General features: G+C 31.0%; 1 protein-coding gene across 3 annotated transcripts in view; it reads right to left on the bottom strand.

The window, feature by feature from the left end:
* Cntln (centlein) overlaps positions 1 to 23,804 on the bottom strand; it is a 327,261-nt gene that overhangs the window by 43,419 nt on the left and 260,038 nt on the right. For all 3 annotated transcript variants that reach the window (XM_076843415.2, XM_076843416.2, XM_076843414.2), the window contains exons 19-23: positions 8,491 to 8,682; positions 3,664 to 3,761; positions 2,044 to 2,170; positions 914 to 1,051; positions 384 to 569 (exon numbers count right to left, since the gene is read on the bottom strand). In XM_076843415.2, the coding sequence (XP_076699530.1) occupies positions 384 to 569; positions 914 to 1,051; positions 2,044 to 2,170; positions 3,664 to 3,761; positions 8,491 to 8,682 (741 nt within the window). The remainder of the gene's footprint in view (positions 1 to 383; positions 570 to 913; positions 1,052 to 2,043; positions 2,171 to 3,663; positions 3,762 to 8,490; positions 8,683 to 23,804) is intronic.

Here is a 23,804-nt window from a genome sequence, read left to right on the forward strand (position 1 = left end):
TGGAATTTTTGGATTTTTTACTATTGAAGATTGAACCCAGGTGCACTTAATGACTAAGCCACATCCACAGACCCTTCTTCTTTTTGATTTTGAGACAGGGTTTCAATAAGTTGCTTAGGGTCTCACTAAGTTACTGAGACCGGTTTCAAACTTGCAAACCTCCTGTCTCAGCCTCCTTAGCGCTGCCACCAAGCTTGGCCAGAGTGAAAAATTTTAAATTAAAACTATAAAAATAAATCTTTCACAGACACAATTTTGAACAATGGAACACATAGAGGAGGATGTTTGTGGGTTAGAAAAGCAGGAAGTAACTTTACAGTTTTATTTCAATCATCTGAAGTAGTCTGCCTGAAGTAAAGTACAAAACCACAAATGATTCAAACCTTCACAAATATGGTGAACTCTTCAACTTTCTCATTGGCTAATAGCAATTTCTTCTGTGCACCTTCCAGAACCTGCTCACTTTGTAGTGCTAATCCTTGAAGTTGTTTTGATGCTGCTGTTTCAATTTCTGCCATTGCTGATTCAGTCTCATTTATTTTTGAGAACAGGAAAGTAAGCTTGAGATCCTGCAAAAATCAGTAATCATAAAATAAAAAAAAACATTTTTATCATGAATAAATTTGAAACAGAATAGTTATACAAGTCAGACACGAAACAATTTTATTACTTCATATATTATTTATTTTTATTTGGGTAAAATTAGTGGTTGTTTTTGTTTATTTTCACTAATAAAGCATTATATTTAATGTTTAGTAAATTCTTGGTATCTTATACAGATACGATATTCTTTGCAGTTATATGAAATGTTTCACTATCTCATGATAGTTTGGGGAGATAAAAGTGACAATGTTAAAAATGAAAAAGACATCATTGTATTCCATACCTAGACTAAAATGTCCTAAAAGCATACCTTTTTTTCTAACTCCTCTTTAGTTTTCTGATACATCTGTTCATACTGTGACTTTTCTTTTACAGCAACATTAAGTCTCTGCTTTAGTGAATCAATTGATACCTTCTTATTGGAACATTCTTCAGTTAATGTCTTTACCTACAGTAAAAATACAAAGATAATTATCTTTGGTAAAGTCATTCTAGTACAATACTATATTTGTTTAATCAGAAACTAAATGAATGACTGAATGAGTCCACTTATATTTATTTTCTCATGAAATCCTATTGAATTCAAGAATTATACTTGCAGAACTCATTAGCAAAACTAACAATTCTTAAACCAATAATAAAAATCAAAATCATATAAAAATGTAAAAATATATATAATGGAGTACTAAATAAAAACATATTTATTATATATTTCAAAGAATAACAGGAGAAATAGTTTTTCTTTTTCAATTTAATGCCACTAAAGATAAATGATTACTCATTCAAAGATTGTAAAGAGGTCTATCTGAAATGATTACTGAAGATAAAAATTTAGCAAAATTCAAAGGATAACACTGAAAACCTGTAAAAATTATCATTTATGTGGGTGATGAAGAAACAGAAATAAAATTCACATGCATTTTTCATGTTCATGTAAAATTTTCTCTCTTAAATCATATGAACTGCTAGATACTTAGATTTTCAACTTCAACAAGGAAAGTAAAGGAGATGCTCTTTCAGTAGTGAATAACATTCAGTGAAAGCCAAAGCAAAGACTGCTTTATGAATCGTGCAAATACCACCTTTTTTGCTTTTGAAACAAACTCTTTCTAGTTTCAGGTCACATATAACTATTTAAATAAAACTACCTCCCGATATGTGTTGAATTAATTATACAGGGGAAAATGTACACTTTGGAAAGATCTTCTGATAGTTATCGATTATCAATTTCTCAAAAAATTCAGAAATATTTATTCTATCATTATAAATTATAGTTTTAAATAAAATAAAATACTGAATGAAATATAATTATGCATTTCAGAAATATTAAAGATTTTTAAAATTTAACTTATCTTCTCATGCAATTGTTACAAACAGAAACAGAATATGTGGTTATAGTACATGTGAGATTTTGGAATCTTGAATTTTAAACATTGGTACCTTTTTTTCAAGATTTTCTAACATTTCACTAAAACTCTCATTACTTTCTGAATTAACTTTCTGTCGAAATTTCAAGTCCTCTATTAAATGTCTTTTCATGGTTATATTCCTCTCCATTCGAGACATCCTTGAAAGGAAAAAAAAAGATATTTTATCCAGAGAACAGAAAATACTTTATCTTGCATGTCACTAAGGTTATGCCTGTTAATTTTAAAATGCTATCTGATGTTAATGAAACTATAAATTAGTAAAATAAATTTTAATGAATAAAATATTGCTGTACTATATTTTAAGTAAAATCTACAATGTGGTTGTGACTTGATTATTACAGTATAATACACATAACATTAAAACAAAAGAAAGATTATTAAAATTTATAAAAACCCGGAATCATTATATTTAAATGACATTTTTGCATTGCTTAGGAAAATTGAAGCGATACTTAAAGATGATCAAAAGTTGAACAATGTCGGAAAAAAATCCTATAATAAACATATAAGTCTTATAATATGCAAAGAAACTAAAATCAGGCATAATATCTTCTTATTTAATGCCATTTGAGATGGAATTCACCTATGGGTTTAGCTTAAAATAATGAAATGATAAGTATAAAATGGTAGTGTGACAACTCCTACTGTTGTTGCTACTTCTCTCCCTACCACTAATTACACTGTAAGAGTGACAATAACTAACATTTATTATTATTTATTGACTGGCTTATTATATGCCAGTCACTATTGTAAGTGCTTTATATGTGTTAATTAATTTATTTCTTCTAAGAGCCTTATGAATTAATACTATTAAATTGTGGCATAGAGCTAACAGGTGGAAAAGCCAAGATTCAAAGAGTGTTTCTCTAGAGCCCTCACTGTTAAATTATAAGCAAGATCACCTCTTAAACTACGAATAAACTTCAATATATTTTCAGTCAAAAATATTAACTAATCTTTTTGTCTAATAGTTCTTTACCTGTTAATATCACTTTGGAGTGACCTTCACCTACAATGTGGTTGGCATACAGGTATGTATATGAGGTACATCTATCTCAAATTTTTCTATGATGAATGAAATTGTATGTACACATATCATCACCTATAAACTCTACTGTAGCTATAAGTGATATACAAAGAAAAGCATTTTAGTATATTGGGAGCATTTAAAACACCTTTAAAAAATAATGATAACATAAGAGGTATCTCTCTAGTATTTTAAACAGAAAAAAAAAACTTTCCTTTTTTCCACATTAGCTTTATAAACTTAGACATTAAACTTACTATAAATATCCATCTATATTTTTTGCCAAACATTTGCCACATTTTAAATCTTTTTATCCATAGTCTTTAAGTCATTAATTTACATTTACTCTAAATTATATATGTTTAATAAGGGAAATCTTATTTTATTCTTACCCTAACTAAAAATAGTAACCAATTTGTCATTAATTATGCTATATGCAACATTCCTTACAATTCTATCTTATATAGCTTTAAACATGAATTAAGAAAGTAAAATTCCATTATTAATGATACGTGGGTATCTTGGGGAGATGCAATGTTTAACCAATCGGACTACCACTAGGTGGCACCAAATACAATGGATAGAAATATGAAAAAAACATACTTTTCATGCATTTCCTTTATGTATTCTTCTTTTGCTAGGAGTTCAGACTTCAGAGACTTCACGTTTGATGACTGCTTAGTAAATTCATTGGTTGCATTCTAATTAAAAACAGATATACCTTTCAATCTTGATCTAATGCAAAATAAACACCATTTTAAATAATAATAATAAATTTATAATAATTATGATGAACAATAATTGAACATTAAAATTTTTAAGTGCTTTTATATTTTCTAATAGACACAATATTAAAATGTTTATATGGTATGCCAGAGTATAGAGGAAAACAATCATATAACAAAAACAGAGTTCATGCTTCAAATACACTTATAGGAAATATGAATTATCCTAGTGAAACATAAATGTATGAGTAGGAACTTTGATGACTTAATAATATCATTTAAAATGAATGCTGGACTTACTAGAAACCTGAAATAGACTAAATATAGTCACAAATAATTTGCTGCTTTTCCCATCTAGTGGTGGGATTTATTTCTTAAGCTATTTGATCTAGTCTGGTCTATTATCAGTTTTGACCAGAAGAATTTGTCAGAAATGACGCAGCAAAGTCTTGTGGCTTTCACCCTCTTGGAATGCTTCTGTGGGATCCCTTTGCAAGGAAGACACTTGAAAGGCCATGTGAAACAGTATAAAGATATCCCAGTTGACAGCCAGCAGACAAAGTGACTAACCTGAGTGAAACTCTTTTGGACCTTTTAGTTAGGTAAATAAGTGTTTGGAATAGTTCTTCTACTAATTCTATAAACTATAATAAACGGTTAGAACTATTCCTAGGTTTGGATGTTTGATTAATGGCAATTTTTTTTAAAGTATGAAATCATTAATCACACAAGAAAAGTGAGTTAAATTAATCACACCAACTTTGAATATTACACTACCACAGCACATGTGAATTTAAAATTTGAAATAATTTAATTTTTACATGAAATTGAATCTTAATTTTTCTTAATAACCCAAAGAGCTACCTCAACATGTACCTATTTTAAATGTTACAAATTTTTATGTGTTTACCATAACCTAAATTTTTACTATATTTTGCATGTTTACAGAGATATTTACAATGTCCTGTTTCTAGGACTGCCATAATCAGGTACGACACACTAGTGAATTTACCAAATAACTGAAGCTTTTATTTAAACACATGATTTTTTTCTGAAATGATTGTTCATTCAGTTAGAAATATGAACATCCATGATTATGCTAAAATGATGTTATAAATATATATTTTCACTATATTAGTTAAATATGATATTAGTATATACATTATCTTTATACTATAATATAGTGATACCCTTAAGAACTAGTATAGTAAAAATACTCCTACTCTAAATGGTCCCCTCTATTTACCTTAACTTTTCATATTTCTTTTTTTTCCTGTCAATCTGCTGCTTCTACCTTTTTGCCTGTCAATATTCCTGCCCAAAACAAACATCCTGCTCCTTCATATGCACATTTCTAAGTTGGTGCTTTTAAAATATTTTCTGCTGACACATGAAATAAATAAACATGAAATAATGAAATAAATAAACATCTAAAATAAAAGACAACAGATAGTAAAACAAAAGTTTGATAGTATCTTCAGTGGAATAAATTAAGTGAATTTTAAGATAGGTATTCTACTCATTTCTGTTTTTAGACTTAAGGCTCTATTTTATGTGGCTGAATATGCTATACTTATAAGAGTTCTAGAAAATAGAGGGATTACTGAATTAGGATAGATAAAATAATGCCAGCTTGATATATGCTTTTGCCAAAATTAAGTCTGACAGCTATTTCATTTGATCCTCAAAAGTCCTATGAGATAAGCAGAAAGGTATTTCTGCTTTAGAACATTAGAGTAGTTAAGTAATTTCTTTGACCAGGCTCCACAAGAAGTTAGTGGAGAGGTAGTATCAGAATCCATCTTATAGGGTTAAATGAAAATTATTTGGTTAGTATTTGTAAGACACTTAGAATAGCCTATTTATAGAATGTATAACAATAGTTTAAAAACTAATGTCCATTATTTTTAATTTATACGCAAACTGGAAGATAACATTGTACATATCACAAAGAATGGTCTTTAACAATCAGAAAGTAATAAAAAATCATAAATATAAATTTAAGTATTATTTAACCCATTTTGTATAAAAAACTATAAAGTAAATATAAAGAACTGATTATATATTATTCACTAAAAGGAATTTGTATATTGCTAACATTTTATTACCTACCTATATAAAACCGGGTCTTTGAGAAAACATATATAATATGAGTAAAAATAAAAATACAGAAAATGCTTCTGAGCACTCTAATTATCTTAAGTGAATCGAGGACATTTGAAAAGTACATATAAGAAATCACAGCCAGGTGCAAGTGCAGCATGCTTGCAAGTGAAGCAATTCAGAAGGCTGAGGTAGGAGAAACAAGTTCAAAGCCAACTTAGGGAGATCCTGTCCCCAAACAAAAAAACGAAAAAGGGCTGGGTATGTAGTTCAGTTGTAGAGCACCTCTGGGTACAATCCATTGCACCACACACCCAAAACTATATCTCTACATATTAATTGAACAAAATTAAAAAAAATGCCATGTGGACCTTTAAGAGATTTAAGTCTAATCAACTTTCTCAACTAAGTTTAAATATATATGTTAGAAAATAAGCTACTTCTTACATAATCACTGCATTCACAGTTTGAGATCTGTGTTGAACTATATCGTGTTCCCCTAAAATGCATATGCTGAAGTCCTCACCTAACCCCAGGACCTCAGAATGGGACTATGTGTAGAGATAGGAACTTTAACTATATAAGATATAATATGAGGTTTTAGGGTGGGTCCTAATACAATATTACTGGTGTCTTCATAAGAAGAGGAAATTAGGAGATGGAGATGCACAAAGGGAAGATCACATGAAGACAAAGGAAGCCATCTACATGGCAAGGAGAGGCCTCAGAAAAGTTTGACCTTGGAGCTCCAGTTTCAGAACTGTGAGAAAATAAATGTTTATTTTTTAAGCTACCTCATCTGTGATATTTTGTTATGGCAGCACTAATGAACAAATATATTAAAACAGAAATTTTTAGTAGCAGAGAGTATTATGCACTTAAATTTCTTTTAGGAAATTTTCATTTAAAAATATGAAACAAAATAAAAGTAAATATTTATCTTTTTTGTTTCTAAATGCCCTGACCAGTGTTCCAAGACTACAGGTTAGATACAGACAATTAAACAAAACTGTTTTAGGTATTCTCATGTTTCACTTTTCTGACTGATACTTTCCTTCAAAACAAGATAAATATTTATATGTGGGTAAAAACTTATACTATGGAAAATTATATTGTAAATAATTTATACACATTCAAGTAGGTCTATTTTCACTCAAAATTATGTTAGACTATTTGTTTCTTTTATTTTTTAATTGCTTTCAGACCATCTATAGCAAGTAAAATAAAATAAATCAACTTAAAGGTATTAGCAATTTTTAAAAAACTGTAGAAGTCATAGTACAGGATCTAATATTCAGTTTTATCTAGATGAAAATGACATATCAGGATCATGAACACTTCAAAAGAATCACAGAATTATGAATTAGAGTCTACGTAATACATAAGACCAAAGACTATCTATCTCAATGATTTTATCTTCTAGTATATTAAACATAAACACTAAAATGTTTGATTTATACATTTTATTGCACATTTTCAAAGACAAAAGCATCTTTTAAAAGATACATGCCCCAAAACTTTCACAATTATTTTTTCTCACATTTCTAATTTTATATAAGGTATTTGAACATAAAATGTTGTTGAGGCAAGTTCTACATGTAAACATTGTCCAAGGATGGCATTTAAGAAGTATCCGAATTAATGCCAGTCTTGTAAATGATTATTTCTAAGAAAGCAAAATATTTTCAAGCAAAGATGCACTCATTTATTTTAAATTTTATCTTATTCTTAATCCTATACTAAAATATCATTTTTTGGTTGAAAACAACTGAGTCTGTTCCACAATTCAATAAGTCAATATAATCTTAACAGTAATTCTATTTTTAAATGTACACTGTGCATTTACAGTAAGATATTTCCTTCTAGTGACTCTCCTTGTAACTATGGTCCTATATAACACTACCTTTAGCTTCCAGCTACCAATTCCCGCTGAAGAACAGAATTAAATATGTGAAAAGCAAATGAACTTGTTTTAAGCAGCATGAAAATTAACTCTCCAATTAAAACTCATCAATCTTGTTTCTTACAAGGTAATTCTATTTAAAGTAAGGTCAGTCCCATTTTTAAACTGTTGACAAGTTTTTCTTTGACTTAAATATAATTCTTTATAAACCAAAGGATCACAGCTTTTTATTCTCACACATTTAACTTGTTGAAATATGCTAAACCAGTCCATCTTTGATTTCTGCTTCTTCTCCCCCTCTCTACATCTCTTCTCTTTCTCCATATCCAATCAAAAAGGACCAAACTAAAATAGTAACATGTATAGAGGAGAGCAATTAGGTATATGTTGATACTATGTTTGAGACAATTCTGTTTAGTCAGAGGGAGACAGTGGGGGCAGAGAGGAGTTGAATATTGGAGAAGTTTCTATTAGCTCCTAAGTTACGATTTCAGGGTGTCTGGTCAATTTTTTTTTTTTTTTTCAGAGAACAGTACTATGAGTTAACAGATAAGAATCTATCAAACTGAACCTGAATGATAAAATAAAATGTAGTATTAATAATTTTTGGATGCCATAATTTACTTTTGTTAGAATAAATTATAGTTGGTATAAGCTTGTCTTTAAGGATGTTTTCATATTTAATAACTTTAAAATCACCTTTAGTTTACACTGCAATTGCTTCATTTCCAGATCCATGCTCCTTGAAGGACTCAGTGATGTAATGTGTATCCTAGGAGTTGTTATCCGGGAAACTTCTTCTGCCAAACTTGTGATTTCAGATGAGGACTCCAATTTCTTTAGTAAATCTTCTTTTTCCTTCCGAAGCTCAGCCAAATCCAAATTTAGCTTCTTTAAAATAAAAAAGAAAAAGAAATATAAATATAAAGGTAAATAATTGTTAATTCAATGATTTTCAGCATAAAATCCTACAATAGGATAATGTTGAAGAAAACAATTATAAAAGGTTTTAAAAATTGCAAAAATTCAACTTCAATTAGCTTTTGCTTAAGTTTGTGGGCTAGTCAAGTGAAAACAATATGAATTAGCTGTACTCAATAACTTCTGGTTGGCTGGTCTTTACTCAAGAAGTACTATTTCTTTGCCTTCACAAATACATGAGTAAGCCAGAGATTCACAGGGTCTATGTACTGAACTTGGTAAAAGCCAAGCTAGAGCAGGAAAGGATAACAGATATTAGTTGTTTATTGTACTTAATAGATCTTACTACTCTCTGTAGTAGCCAAAATATTTCTCATGTAGTAACATAAACGTTAAGTCCAATTAACAGATAAGTCTTGTTAGGGATTTATTTCAAATAGCATGCAAACTATCTTGCTCAATATTATGTATTTGGTTGATAGCTGACAAGTCCTGTTTGTAATGTGGACACAGAATTGCACTGAACTTCTAATATCTGAAATTTTGATAACAAATATTTTGCTAAATGATATACTAATAATATTTTTGAGAAGAAGTGTAAAACAAAAAACTATCTTACTGTTAGCCCTGCTCTTTTACCAATCTATAGTCTTCAGAATGTCACCAAACTAGCAGCATAACAACTCCAAGATCTTTAAGAGGGTAACTGCACGACTGATTTATTATTCCAAAGAAGCTTATAATATGGTAGTTGAACATAAGGAACAATTAGACAAAATGATCCTGAAATCTCTCGTGAGAAAAAAATGTTTCTTTGTTATGAATTCCAATTAGAAACAGCAAAAGATGTAGCTAAAATGTATGGTACTATAAACATGGGGCATAAGTAATTTACGTATTAACACTGTTTTTAAGCATAATATCTAGAACCCAAATAAATATGTATTTGTATACACACTGTGTATAGTTAAGAATGAATATTTAAGATCAAGGATTCAGAACTAGGGCTTGATATATTTGAAATAAGAGTATGTCTTGGTGAAAAGACTATTTATTTGGCTATATTTTAGTTTATGATCTGTAAGTACAGTTCTATAGATTTTCAGTAAATATTTGTTCATGAATTGTCCCAAAGGTACCTCAATAATTAATATCTGAATGTGAAATCACAATTTCCTTAAATCTGAAAATCTTCTGGGTTACCATTCAAGCTTGAATCTACCTTTCCCTATTTATTAATTTCCTATGTCCAAGCAGTTGTCATGTTCTATAAATTATACAGTCTCTTAAATTTGTATTCTATCTGTATTCTCTTTCTGTATTCACTCAATGGAGATTCTCATTATCCCATTGAGGTTACTGCCAGGACCCTCCCTCTCCCCAACTCCATCTCACTTTTTATACAACTTCCTACTACATCTTTCCCCTGTTATTCCTTTGTTCAAAGGTCTTTAGGGGTTTTTCACCCCAATGGAATAAAACTCAGATATCTGTAGATAATAAAGTTTTCTAAGATTAACTTAAACTTGTGTTTGTCATGTAATCACCTGAAGCCAAACTTGCCTGCCATTTCTGCATCAATGACTACACATAGTGTTTCCTACAACTGAAGGATTTCTTGTCTTTGAAGGGCAACTTAGTTTTCCTTCCACACAAAGTCTTCTTTGTTCTTTTCTTCTTCTTTCTCTTTGCTCCCATAAAACTACGCATGTTCCTTGTCTATGAACACTAGTAAACATTAAATCCTTCAAGGAGGATGCTTTTGACCACCTATGTATACACCACAATATGTAAAAATAATGCTTAGGTATAAAAAGAACCAAAAGAAGTTTCCTATTTGTAGTTCAGATATGCTGTAAGGACACATCAATTACAGCTCTTATTTACAATCTATTTATAACCATAAAAATTAAAATACAGTTCATTAATAATGTAGTATTAGTTAAGTTTTTACTTTGGCAGCATATACCAGAATATTTCTGAATTCTGATGTTAACACTCTGCATTTAAATTAGACTTTTCAAGATTTCAGTTTGGAAAGATGAAACTCATGGCAGCAATTGCAGGTAGAATCTCAACACAAGAAACTAAAATCTGGTGAGTTTCTTATCTCCTTAGGAACAGATCTGGGTGGCTTTTCTTATTTGCCATACTCCTATTTTCTGTCTATTACTTCCATGGTGGCAGATATTAACACTACAATATGTCTTTATTGAGGAAAGACCAACCCCCAAAAAGTATTTCTCTGAAAGACATACATATGTAAATTTCACCATCATCTTAACAATACAAAAATCATTAAATAAAAAAACACTAAAACTTTGGAGAAGATAGAATTACTTGTACTTTATTAAAATATAATATCTTGATTAAAGTATACTTAAAATCTTTACAATCTTTAAAACATTTCTAATATTATATATGCATAGAAGCATCTGTTGAAATGGGAACTATACAAACCATTTATTCCATCAGTTTGAAATTTTTTGTTTATCCCTTAGAATTTTGGAAAAATAATGTGGGCTCTATTATTAATTTCTCTCAGTTTAAGAATTCTGTTTCTTATTTGAGAAATGCTATAGAGAGAAGTAGTATAAAATCTTTCTATTCCGGGGCTGGGGATGTGGCTCAAGCGGTAGCGCGCTAGACTGGCGTGCGTGCGGCCCGGGTTCGATCCTCAGCACCACATACAAACAAAGATGTTGTGTCTGCTGAGAATTAAAAAATAAATATTAAAAATTCTCTCTCCCCCTCTCTCTTTAAAAAAAAAATCTTTCTTTTCCTTACTCTTGTTTTGGGCTGTGATACTACTTTTGTGGGTGATCTTGTTAGAAAGAGATTGTGCTGTAAAATCTACTAATAAATTAAGATTACCCTTAAATTATTATTTTTATCAATAGAATGATTCATATTTCTTTTATATTACTTTTCCATCATCAATCAAAGTTTTTAAATTTTTATGTTACATTGTATTTAAAAGTGACATAACAAAGCACAGATGGAAGAGTCATAATTTCCAGATTCTCTTTCTCTGGAACTGTTACCTATCAACCAAGTGGACTTAAGCAAGTATGTATCTTTGTTTCCTCCTTTAAAACAAAGATGATGTTGCTTATTTAAGAATGGTAATTTTGAAGACAGAATTTTTAAAACATCTGTGATAGCACTTGGTAGATTTTAAATCTGAAGCATTATTGGTAGCATTATTTTATGGGAAATGCTACCCTACAGAGTCTGAGACATATCTTAAAGATGAAGACATAGATTAATGAAAAAAGTGTTTAATATATGTACATAATTATCCTATAATTTCTCTCTTGACAGAAATTTTAGTTCATCTTAAGGCAGAGTTACTTGTTTTACTAGGATCAATTTAGGATCTCTGCTAGGCTACATGCTTATTGATGCCAGATGTGCTCCTCTGACTCTGTATGCTCAGTGCTGCAGTCTAAAAGACTTTTTAAATTTAAAAGTTTACTTCAGTAAGTACTGAAATTTGTATTGATTTATGTATAGTCAATTATTTCTAACCAATTATAAAATAGAACTTAATTCTACAAAAATTTAAAGTAGATAATACTAATTATTTACATATTAGAACTTTAGGATGGGACTGGAGATCATTATGTTAAGTGAAATAAACCAAGCACAGAAAGACAAGCACTTCATGATCTTACTAATGTTTGGAATCTAAAAAAGTTGATCTCATAGAAGTTGGAGTAGAATGGTGGTTACCACAGGCCAGTGAGAAGAATGGGGAAAAGTTTATCAGGTAATACTAAGTTACAGTTATGTAGAAGTAAGAAATTTTTGGTGTTGTATATTGCACAGTAAGGTGACTGACTATTTATTTATTTATTTATTTGTACATCACAGCTGTATATTATGATGGGATTTGTTACCTGTTCAGACATACACATAATATGACATTATAATTTGCCTGATTTTAGATAATGATAATATACTATATATATCAAAAAACTAGAAAAAAAATTCTAGAATGTTTTCACCATAAAGAAATGATAAATGTTGGCAGAGACAGACGTGTTTAAGCTGACTTAAACATTATATAATGTATATATGTAATGGAACATCTCATGGTACCTCATAAACAAGTAAAAATTCATGAATTTATGTAACAGTTAAAATTTTAATTTAAATTAAAAATAAATATAATAGTGATGAACTATAAATCTCTGAAATGTACATAACTCTCTAAACAAGTATAAGGAGAAACAAGAATACATATACTGAATATATTACTATTCTTCAGTAGTGAATCCTGTGGTAGACACAATTTTCAGATGACCCCCAATGACCTACTTCTAGCTATAATATCTTCCCCTTGTATGCAGGTGGAACCTGAGAATAAAACAGGCTATTACCACAATGATAACTTATACTAAAAGGAGACTCTGTGGTGGCAATTAGGATTCTAATCAAGTCACTTTAAGATTACCCTGCCTGGTTATAACCTTATGTGGTAAGCTCTCTTGAAGATGATCAGGGGCCTTCCCTGAGAGAGGTATCCTCCTGGCAGCCTGGAAGAAGTAAGCTGACATGTTATGAAGGGACTAGGAAGGAACCACAATGCAAGACTCTAAGGGAGGCCTCAAGGAGGTGAGAATGGTTCTTGGTTGGCAGCTAGGAAGAAAAGAAGGGCCTCAGCTCTATATCCATAAGAAAGTGATTTTATTTTTCAAGAAACATGTGAGTTTAGAAGGGAAGCCTAAGCTATAGAAAGGAAGGCAGCCTTGATGACACACTGATTACAGCCTGTGATACTCTGAGCAGAAGACCTGCTAAGGTGTGCCAGACTCCTGACACGGAAAAACTAGTGGTAATGAAAGTATATGTTGTTTCTAACTTGCTTAGTTTATGATAAATTGTTATGCAGCATAAAAAAAACTAGTGTAAGTCATAATTTTTAAAAAATCAGTCCCCTGTTGAGCCTGTCCTTTGTTCCCTTATTCCCACCCTGCCCACCTCAAGCAAGTATCTCAAACCCTTTGGTGTATGGTTTATATAAGCCTCACTGTGGATTAATTTTGTTGTCTCATCCATAATTTTGTATTAATTTTATTTTTGAAATTTTTTTAATATTCCATTTTCTATGCTTAGAAATATAAACTGACTCCACCAGATCTTCATCTGTAGTTCATTTGCCAAGCAAAAGGCTTCTGTTTAGAATCTTTCCTTTGCTGCTCTCAGCAATAGGAATCCCATGAACAGGGTGAAGATGTTTCCCTTGGCCTACTCTTCCTTATTCTCTTATGTAGGACTGCATTCACAAATTGCTTTAATTTTGGGCTCCAACTTGACATTTTCTGTAGGATTTGAATGGGAAGTATTTAGATTCAGAATCTGACTCAATATCATTCATTCTTTTTTCTATATCAGGTGGAAAGCACTACAATAATTCTGTATTGTCAATGGTAAATGAAAAAGTTATAACCCTTGCCTTGACCAGAGTCTATAAACCAGAAATATTTAACAACAAACTACAGTGTTATCAAGAAACAGAACAGAAAGCTAAGGGAACTGCTACTCTCCTCAGTTCCTGCCTGGTTATACCTCTAGAGGCAGTTTCTTTTCAAGTAATTTCCCTAATATGCTGTGTCACGTGTGTCCTAGAAACTAGAGGTAGCATCAATTGCTCTAGCCTGTACCTTAACCACTCTGCTCTTCAGTTTTTATGTGAGAGAAGGTACCTGCTAGAATGTGGATGAGTAAACTGATAACAGACCTTAGGAGAAGGAGCATATCTTCATCACCAGAGATCTTTAGTAAACAGGTTAATGTTTAAGAATGAATTATCAATAATAATAATAATAGTAAATGGGTCCAAAAAAGATTTTACAGGTCCAATGTAAGAAGGGTTTATTTAGAAAGAAATCTGAAATAAAATTTCCCTAAGGACTTCCAAAACAATATATTGTTTTTATATTTTCAGATCTTGATGTCTCCAAAGAATAAAATATTCAACACCTGCCTATTTAATGGTCACAATACTAGCTATAGCATATAAAGAAAAGGATTTTGAGTATCCAAATACTTTAGAAGCAATGCCCCAAGGCAAAGGAATACTTTTAATTCTCAAATATTCATTTCCAACAAGAGACTAATTGTGACCTACATTTTTTTCTGGACAATAGTCACTCTATTGTATTCAAAGATACAGTTTGTATTTTCCATATTTTTTTTACAGTAAAAGCTTAAAGTAATGAAACATTTTAAAATTAGGAAAATATTTTTAGTTGGGATAGTAGGATCTAAAAAATAGACACAGAAATTCTATAGAATCCATCTAAACATGACATTGAAGGACATGGTTAGAGCAGCAGGGTTTTGGGGGAAGCCCTTGGAAGAAATGGTTGGTGGAAAAAGAACTCTACCAGTTGATACTGGAGCAAAGGTTAGATGCTGAATGTGGAAAAGGTCAATCAGCAACAGAGTAAAGAGTGAAGTGTAGTTCCCATTTATAACTACAGAGTAAGTCTCCAATTTTTTTTTCTCTTTTTGAAAGCCATAGGAATTGACAATCAAAGTAGGGAAAAGCAACTGCTGAATGGGAGTAATCTGTTTTGAATTACTTCACCAAAATCTCTGAATCTTAAATTCTGCTTAGGGCTGACATAGGACATTATTATAAGTTCACTGATTATTTTACAACTTGATTATTCCGGCTCATACTTAAGCAGAGTCAGCAATTTAAAAATCTTATTTTTAAAAATAATTATAATGTAAATTTTGTAATCAGAATTAAAGCAGAGAATTGAGATAAAATTCTAGTTTATAATATCTATGTGAATTTTACAGGCACAAACCCTATAAACCCCCTAGAAAGAGAAATCTTAATGATATTTCTTCTTCCTGTGAATAGTCAACATTCTTTCATTTGGAATATTACAATTTTATAGAGAATAAAATATAAAGAAACAAAATTCTGTATATTGTTGTCTATGTATAAGACTAAAAGCTTAGTCACTTAATCAAATAATATTCCTGAGAGTAATCAAGACACTTATACAGTTGATTTTCCAGTCACCAACACACGGAGAATTTCCATGTAAGTACTCAGGAAGGTAAATAGTTAAGAGTTATAACTCTCAAGTTTAGTAATAAAAGTTTTAAATTTAAAGCATGAATTTTGCTTTGTTATGATATTTGATAATACCAAGAGAAAAAATTAAAAACTGAAAGTCAATAACAAAGAATCTAGACAGAGATATAATTATCTATGTAACAAAATATCTTATGAAAAATCCACTCAGTTACTACATCACTCACTTACAAACTGTTTTCTGACAAATGCAGTTATTAAAAGCCTAGAGTATGTTTCACAAAACGTCAAGCAAATGAAGGTAATATAGAGGACTTTTTACCACTAGCTTTTGCTAGTAGTTAGATTTCAGTAGCCTTTAGAGACCATTAAGTACCCTTTGGCTAATTGGCCAATGGTAGATTAATCCCCTTTTTATTCCAGCAGCATTATTTTAACACCCTTATACTCTGTCAGTGTAGTGTCTGAATGACAAAATAATATTGTGCATGAATAATAAGCAGAAAAGTTAAATTAACATTTCATGTTTCACATGCCATACCTATGTGTCAGAGAACTTTCTTTTTAAGTCACTGACATTCAACTTTTTAAAATAATCTCATGTTGACATCTTATTGAGGTGAATTTTCCTAATTACTGCTAATTGCCTATCAAGAAAAAAACTCTTTTCATGAAGTGCAGTTGTCTAGCACAGATGAACCAAGCTCCAGTGTGCACATTAAAGACAAAGCATGACACTTAAGGTGCTACTTTGTTATAAGGTCATACTAAATATGGTTTGCAATTAACAAAGCCGTTTTTTATGGTACTGAAAACGCCAATCTGTCTTGATGTGTTCAAATTAGATTCTATCAGAGAAATATGGATATCTGCATATGGATAAGAGATATGTTACTCTCAATAACATTTACAAGGAGTAAATTTATTCAATGCCCTTGCATTTATGATGTAAGTTCTTATTAATGTCCAATTAAGTTATTCTTTTATAAATATGTTAAAAAATGATTTCTCAAATTGAAAACAAACACTATTATCTCAAATGTCAAATTGTTCAAAACAGTTTACTAATACTTTTAATTTTCAAAACAGACCAAAATGCTGAAAACATTTAACATTTGTCCTTTAATTTGCATTAATACTTTTGACATTATTGAGATTTTAAGCTAATTTTCATCTATGTGATGAAAATTTCAAAATAATCTAAATAAGTAAACCAATGCATTTTAGCTCAATCAAAGTTAAACCATATTATTTCAACTTCTGTTACTACAACAATGTGAAAAATAACAGATGTATTATTTGTGAAATTTATAATATGTAAAAATTAACTTACATGGTTGACTTTCAAGTATTTTGGACAAAAATAAACATTTGTCTATTTATAGCAAAAAGAGGTTTGTAATTTCAAATTCTCAGTTCAAGTTACCAGAAGAAAAGCCCTCTTTACACACCAAATACTAAATACAGATATAAACACTTGAAACAAAATGTATATACAGAAAAAATTCATCATTATCTCTGTGAAAATAATTTCTCAATGTCCATATGGTAATATTATAAGCTCACTCACAGCTCTCCTAAACACTTGACCTACACATGGCTTGCTTACTACTGACCATGAGGATGCAATGCATTTCAATTCTAATTCTTTCACCTGGCAGGGATAAAAAATTTTAGTGCTGTTTGATGTTCCAAAGGAAAAAAATAAGTAACTAAAACTCATTTTGTCACTTTCCTCTTACTTTTTACTGCTTAAACTCAGCTAACTCAACATAGAAATAGCTATTCCTCATATATGATAGACAACATCTTTTTTCTTTTAAATTTTTTTTAAGTTGAAGATGGACAGAATACCTTCATTTATTTACATACTTATTTTTATGTGGTGCTGAGGATCAAACTCAGTGCCTCACATGTGCTAGGCATGTGCTCTGCCACTTCTTGCACTTTAGGAGTCTTATGAAAGAAGTCAGTTCCCACAACATCTTTAATTCTATTTTTCCTCCACCCCTTTTGTCAAGACTTTTTTCAGGCATTGAAATTGTGTTGAGGCAAGAGGAAAATAATCCTCCCCAAACTATGCAAGCCAAGGAAAAAATTAATAAACATGCCAAATCAACAAAAATGATAGCTGGTGTTTTATGGTGATTTTGACATCTGTTTCTAAATAAAGAATCATAAATTTTCAAGTGAAGTTACAGTGACTGAATTATCAGGAGCAAATATTATCTGCAGAAGTCTCATGAAGACTTCCTCATTCTCATAAGTAAACTAAAATCTAAAAAACAAGCTTCAGTACTCTGGATTACTTTTTTGTCCTATTGGAGTACTATTACAGTAGTATCAACTCTTACTGTATTTTTATAGATCAGAAAGGCCTTTGTGGCTGAGTAATATTCTATTATATACATATACCACATTTTCTTTATCCATTCATCTGTTGAAGGGCCCGTAGGTGGGTTCCATAGTTTAGCTATTGTGAATTGAGCTTCTATGAACATTGAGATGGCTGTATCACTGTAGTATGCTGTTTAAGTTCTTTGGTTATACTGAGGAGTGGGATAACTGGATCAAATGGTGGTTCCATTCCAAGTTTTCTTGCCAGAGTGATCAGTTTGCTTGTCCTGACCCTGCCTTTGTGTTTGTGTGTGTGTGTGTGTGTGTTGCTGGGGATTGAACCCAGGGCCCTTGTGCATGAAAGGTAAGCACTCTACCAAATGAGCTATATCCCCGGCTCCATTCCAAGTTTTCTGAAGAATCTCCATACTGCTTTCCAGAGTGGTTACACCAATGTGCAGTCCCACCAGCAATGTAAAAATAAACTCTTTTCCCCACATCCTTGCCAACATTTATTGTTCCTTGTATTTTTAAAATTTTTTAATTCTAATTAATTATATATAAGAGAAGGATGCATTACAATTCATATTATACATATAGAGCACAATTTTTCATATCTCTGGTTGTATACAAAGTATATTCACACCATTCGTATCTTCATACATGTACTTAAGGTAATGATGTCCATCTCATTCCACCACCTTTTGTACACCCATTGCCCCCTCCCTTCCCCTCCCGCCTCCATTGCCCTATCTAGAGTTGCTTGTATTTTTGATAATAGCCATTCTGAGTGGAGTGAGATGAAATCTCAGTGTAGTTTTAATTTCCATTTCTCTAATTGCTAGAGATGTTGAACATTTTTTCATATATTTGTTGTCCAATCATATTTCTTCCTTTGTGAAGTTTCTGTTCAGTTCCTAAGCCCATTTATTGATTGGGTTATTTGTGTTTTTTTGTGTTAGGTTTTTTGAATTCTTTATGTATTCTGGAAGTTAATGCTCTATCTGAGGTGCAGGTGGCAAAGATTTCCTCCTATTCTATGGGATACCTCTTCATGTTCTTGATTGTTTCCTTTGCTGTGAAGAAGCTTTTTAATTTGATTCCATCCCATTTACTGATTCTTGATTTTACTCCTTGCACTTTAGAAGTCTTATGAAGTCAGTTCCTAAGATGACATGGAGAAGATGTGGGCCTACTTTTTCTTCTATTAGGTGCAGGGTCTCTGTTCTAATGCATAAGTCCTTGATCCACTTTGATTTGAGTTTTGTACAAGGTGAGAGATAAGGGTTTAATTTCATTTTCCTACAGTTTTCCCAGCAATATTTTTAAATAGGCTTTCTTCTCTCCAATGTATGTTTTTGGCACCTTTGTCTAGTATGAAGAAAGAAATATAATTGGACAATATATATATAAAATTCAACTGTATTTCTGTGGGCTTCTCTCTGTGCCTTCTATTTTGTATCATTGGTCTCCATGTCTGTTTTGGTGCCACTATGAAATTATGGCATTTTCTGGTAAATGGATGGAACTGGAGAATATCATGCTAAGTGAAACAAGCTAATCTCCCCAAACGAATGATTAAATATTTTCTCTGATATGCAGATGCTAATTTCACAATGAAGTGGGATTTAGGGAAGCAGAGAAGTACTTTGGATTAGAAAAGGGGGAAGAAAGGGAAGGGAAGAGGAATGGGAATAGGAAAGATAGTAGAATGAATTGGACATTACTATCCTATGTGCATATATGATTACATGACCAATATAATTCTACATCATGTACAACCAGAAGAATGAGAAGTTATACTCTCTATATGTATAACATGTAAAAATACATTCTACTATCATGTGTATAACTAATTAGAATAAAAATCCCAGAAGTTATAAGGAAGAATCAAATGTTTTTAGGCTAAAACAATAACCAAAATAATTAAAATGTCACTTGATTGCAGAATGGAACTGACAGAGGACAGAATAAATAAATGTGAAAAGTGGAGGGGGAAAAAAAAGGAGAGGCCTTTGTGGACTAGCCTGAGGAAATGAATGCTCATGTACAGTACTGTTATTAAACATCAGTGAGAATCTAGAGAATTAAAAACTGTTTGCATTATTAAATTCCTGTACAGATTTCAAAGGGCAGGTATTTGTTAAATTACTTTAAAAAAAAATCTTTATTTATTTATTTTTATGTGGTGCAGATGATCGAACCTGGTGCCTCCCACTCGAGAGGCAAGTGCTCTACCGCTGAGCAACAACCCCAGTCCCCATTAAAATAATTTTTGACATGTAAAACTTTATAATAGGGCATGATACACTTCTGAAATTCATATTTTATAAGATAAAGTCCTTTGAAAAAGCCTCTAAAAGCATTTACGAACACTAAGCTTAAATTTTACTTGAACCAGTTTACAGAAATAGTACATTATCACACTAATCTAAATTAAATATTACCGGGGCTGGGGATGTGGCTCAAGCGGTAACATGCTCGCCTGGCATGCGTGCGGCCAGGGTTCGATCCTCAGCACCACATACAAACAAAGATGTTGTATCCGCCGATAACTAAAAAATAAATATTAAAAATTCTCTCTCTCTCTCTCTCTCTCTCTCTCTCTACCCCCTCTCACTCTCTCTTTTAAAATAAATAAATAAATTGAATATTACCAACTTTTTGGGTTACAAACTCAAAGACTAAAGATAATTCTTTATAGTTCTAAGTTTACATTTTCAAATTAGTGAAAAGCTATATATTTCTTAAATATATCTTAAGTGTGAATAGTGTCATAATACGTAGAAATCGAAATATTTTATAATAGGGTTCATTGTATGTCTTTCCTTGTAGTACCACATCTAATTCTGCAAATCAATTATTTGGATGAAAGCTAGTGAGAGAATTTAAAAAACCCTACAACTCATTACACATTTAACAGCAGCAAGTATTCATGTGATGTTGATCATTTATAAATATATCCTACTAAAATTCTCAAGAGAAACAACTTAGTAAAGTTTTTCTTTATTTCCTATATAAGTTTTATAAGAGTCAAGAAATTGTTTTTAAAATGATTTTTTTTTTCAATTTAAAGTTCTTTGTATTGGGGATCAAACTCAGGGCTTCTTGTTAGGCAAGTAGTCTGCCACTGAGCTACAGTCCCAGCTGATGACATATTTTAAAATAAGTTTTTATAATCCCTGAACTTGACAAGATACTGATACAATTTAAAATGAGATTTTTCCCCACTAAAAGCTAATATATATAAAAATAACCAAAAAATACCTTTCATAGCATAAAAAGACATTTTTTATATGAGGAAAACAAAAAAGAAACTTATATAACTTGGATTTATACAATATTATTCAAGATATTTCTCAGACATTTCATTGAAGTGCTATTTTTTCAACACACAAAAAATTCCACATAGGAACATCTTGCCATCATCCTTTATTTTTTTATTAATTTGTTTTGTAATTGTAGATGAACAGAATGGCTTTGTTTTATTTATTTTTATGTCGTGCTAATGATTGAGCCCAGTGCCACACACATGCTAGGCAAGAGCCCTACCACTGAGCTATAGCTCCAGCCCTATTTTATTTTCTTTTAGAATTATCTTCTGTTTATCACATTCTTTCAAAGAGTAATAATGATTGATCTAACAGAGTACTCACTCAATAAATAAAGTCAGATAAATATTTGGTTCTCAGTTAACTTACATAAACTACCAATAATTCATATAGATCTTTAGGAAAATAGTAGTCTGGGAGTTATTTTTTTATTATCAAGTTGGGTTTTCTGCCATTCTCCTAGAACAATGGTTCTCAAAGAATACATGCTACTGGGACATGTATTTTGGAAATCTGTGGTGATATTTTGAGTACCATAATGATTAAAAAGTTAAGTGGGTGAAATACAGGAACACAAAATATACTGGAATATGTAGACTAGTCCTGCCCAATAGAAATGTTCCCGTATCCTGCATGTCTCAAATCTTCTGTCAATTATTCATGTAGGTAAAAATATGCATATAAAGAAATTAACCTAAATCTTACCTCAGAATTACACAGACAACACATTTTTTTCCCTCTTGCAGTTGTAGAAAATTAACTATCTTCTAAATCATAGGAAGACAGAAAGAGTAGAATAAAAAAAATCCATTTTTTTCTCCAGGTTCTAAACTATAAGGCTTAGTACCTGGTTGGCATACATGGAAAGTCTGTACTGAAAAGGATGGTCTGGGATGAAGCAATGTGAAGTAAAGAGAAGCATCAGTGACATTAGTATCTGGTGCTAGTTCCTAAGTTTATCTTTTGTTAATCTTTTGATTTTGTGAGCTTTATTTTTCTTTTTAATGTTAGTTTGAGTACAGTTTTTATCATTTGCTATTAAGATTCCTATGAATACAACTTTATAAGTAAAGTCCAACAACTGCTCCTCAGCTATTTTCAATTCCTCTATGGCATCCAACATGCTTGACCAAATCTCTTTTTTCTTTTTAAAATTTTTCTTTCTTTTCTGTATAACAGCATGCTTATACTTTTCCTTCAGTTTCTGCATATGCTTCTTTTTGTTTTCCTTCTCTGACTCTTCTCATATAGCTGATCCTCTCCCAATCTTCTTATCTTGCTACAAAGATTTGTTCCATCTCCAGCATTCTTTCTGTGGGATACTTACATCAGTAGGTTTCTTTCATCTCTTCATTTAAATACAATATTTCAAATATACCATAGGTTTGTAATAATGAAAAATAAAATGAATTCTCATGTATTAACTACCAAACTGAGGCAAGTACAAATGAAAACTATGAATCACTCTCTTGACTTACCAGAAATATTCACTATCCTAAATACCTGTGGTGTTTATTTTTCCCTCATGTCTTTATACTCAGCATGTATGTATATGTGTGTGTGTATAAATATATATGTATATTTCAAAAAAAAATAATGATTTTTTAACACATTCCCTGTTCACATTTTAATGTCCCCGAAACTGGGATACATCTTCCATTCTGAGATAAATTTTTGCTATTCCATAAATAATATTTCTTCTTTTAAGTTGCATATTCAGTTGGTGAATGTGAATTCCATTGTTTTGGCATACATTGATTTTATATTCAGTAATCTTGCTGAACTCTATTAATTATAGTAATTTGTTTTGAGATTCTGTGCAGACAAGCCTGGTGTCTGGAACTAATGATGGTTTTGTTTTTTTATTTTTAATACTTTTAATTTCCATTTCCTTTTTAATGTGCTGGTTAGGCCCTTGAGTACAACATCAAAAATACAAACAAAGATAGCAAGCAAAAATGCCTTCTGATTAAAAAAGAAATGCTTCTAACTTCCATCACTGAGTATGATGGCTGTTTTTATTCCTCATAGCGGAATAAAAAAATCCTCTGCTATTCCCAGTTTGCTAAGAGAACTTTTATCATGAACAGGTTATTAATTTTATCAAAAAGTTTTCTGGGGCTAGGGATTTAGGTTAGTGGTAAAATGCTTACCTATTGTGCATGAGGCCCTAATCAAAATTAGGTTTGATCCCCTGCATTAAAAAAATTCTTTGCATTTTTAGAATTTTAGTAAACAACACATGAGATCTGCCTTCTTAATAAAATATTAAGCTTACAGTACAGTATATACTATTTTCCTTAAAATTTAAGTCCCTCGTTTCACTGCTTTTGCAGCCAATCCTAAATTTAGGTTATGTT

The sequence above is a fragment of the Callospermophilus lateralis genome, chromosome 2 (assembly GCF_048772815.1).
Source record: "Callospermophilus lateralis isolate mCalLat2 chromosome 2, mCalLat2.hap1, whole genome shotgun sequence".
NCBI lineage: Eukaryota > Metazoa > Chordata > Mammalia > Rodentia > Sciuridae > Callospermophilus > Callospermophilus lateralis.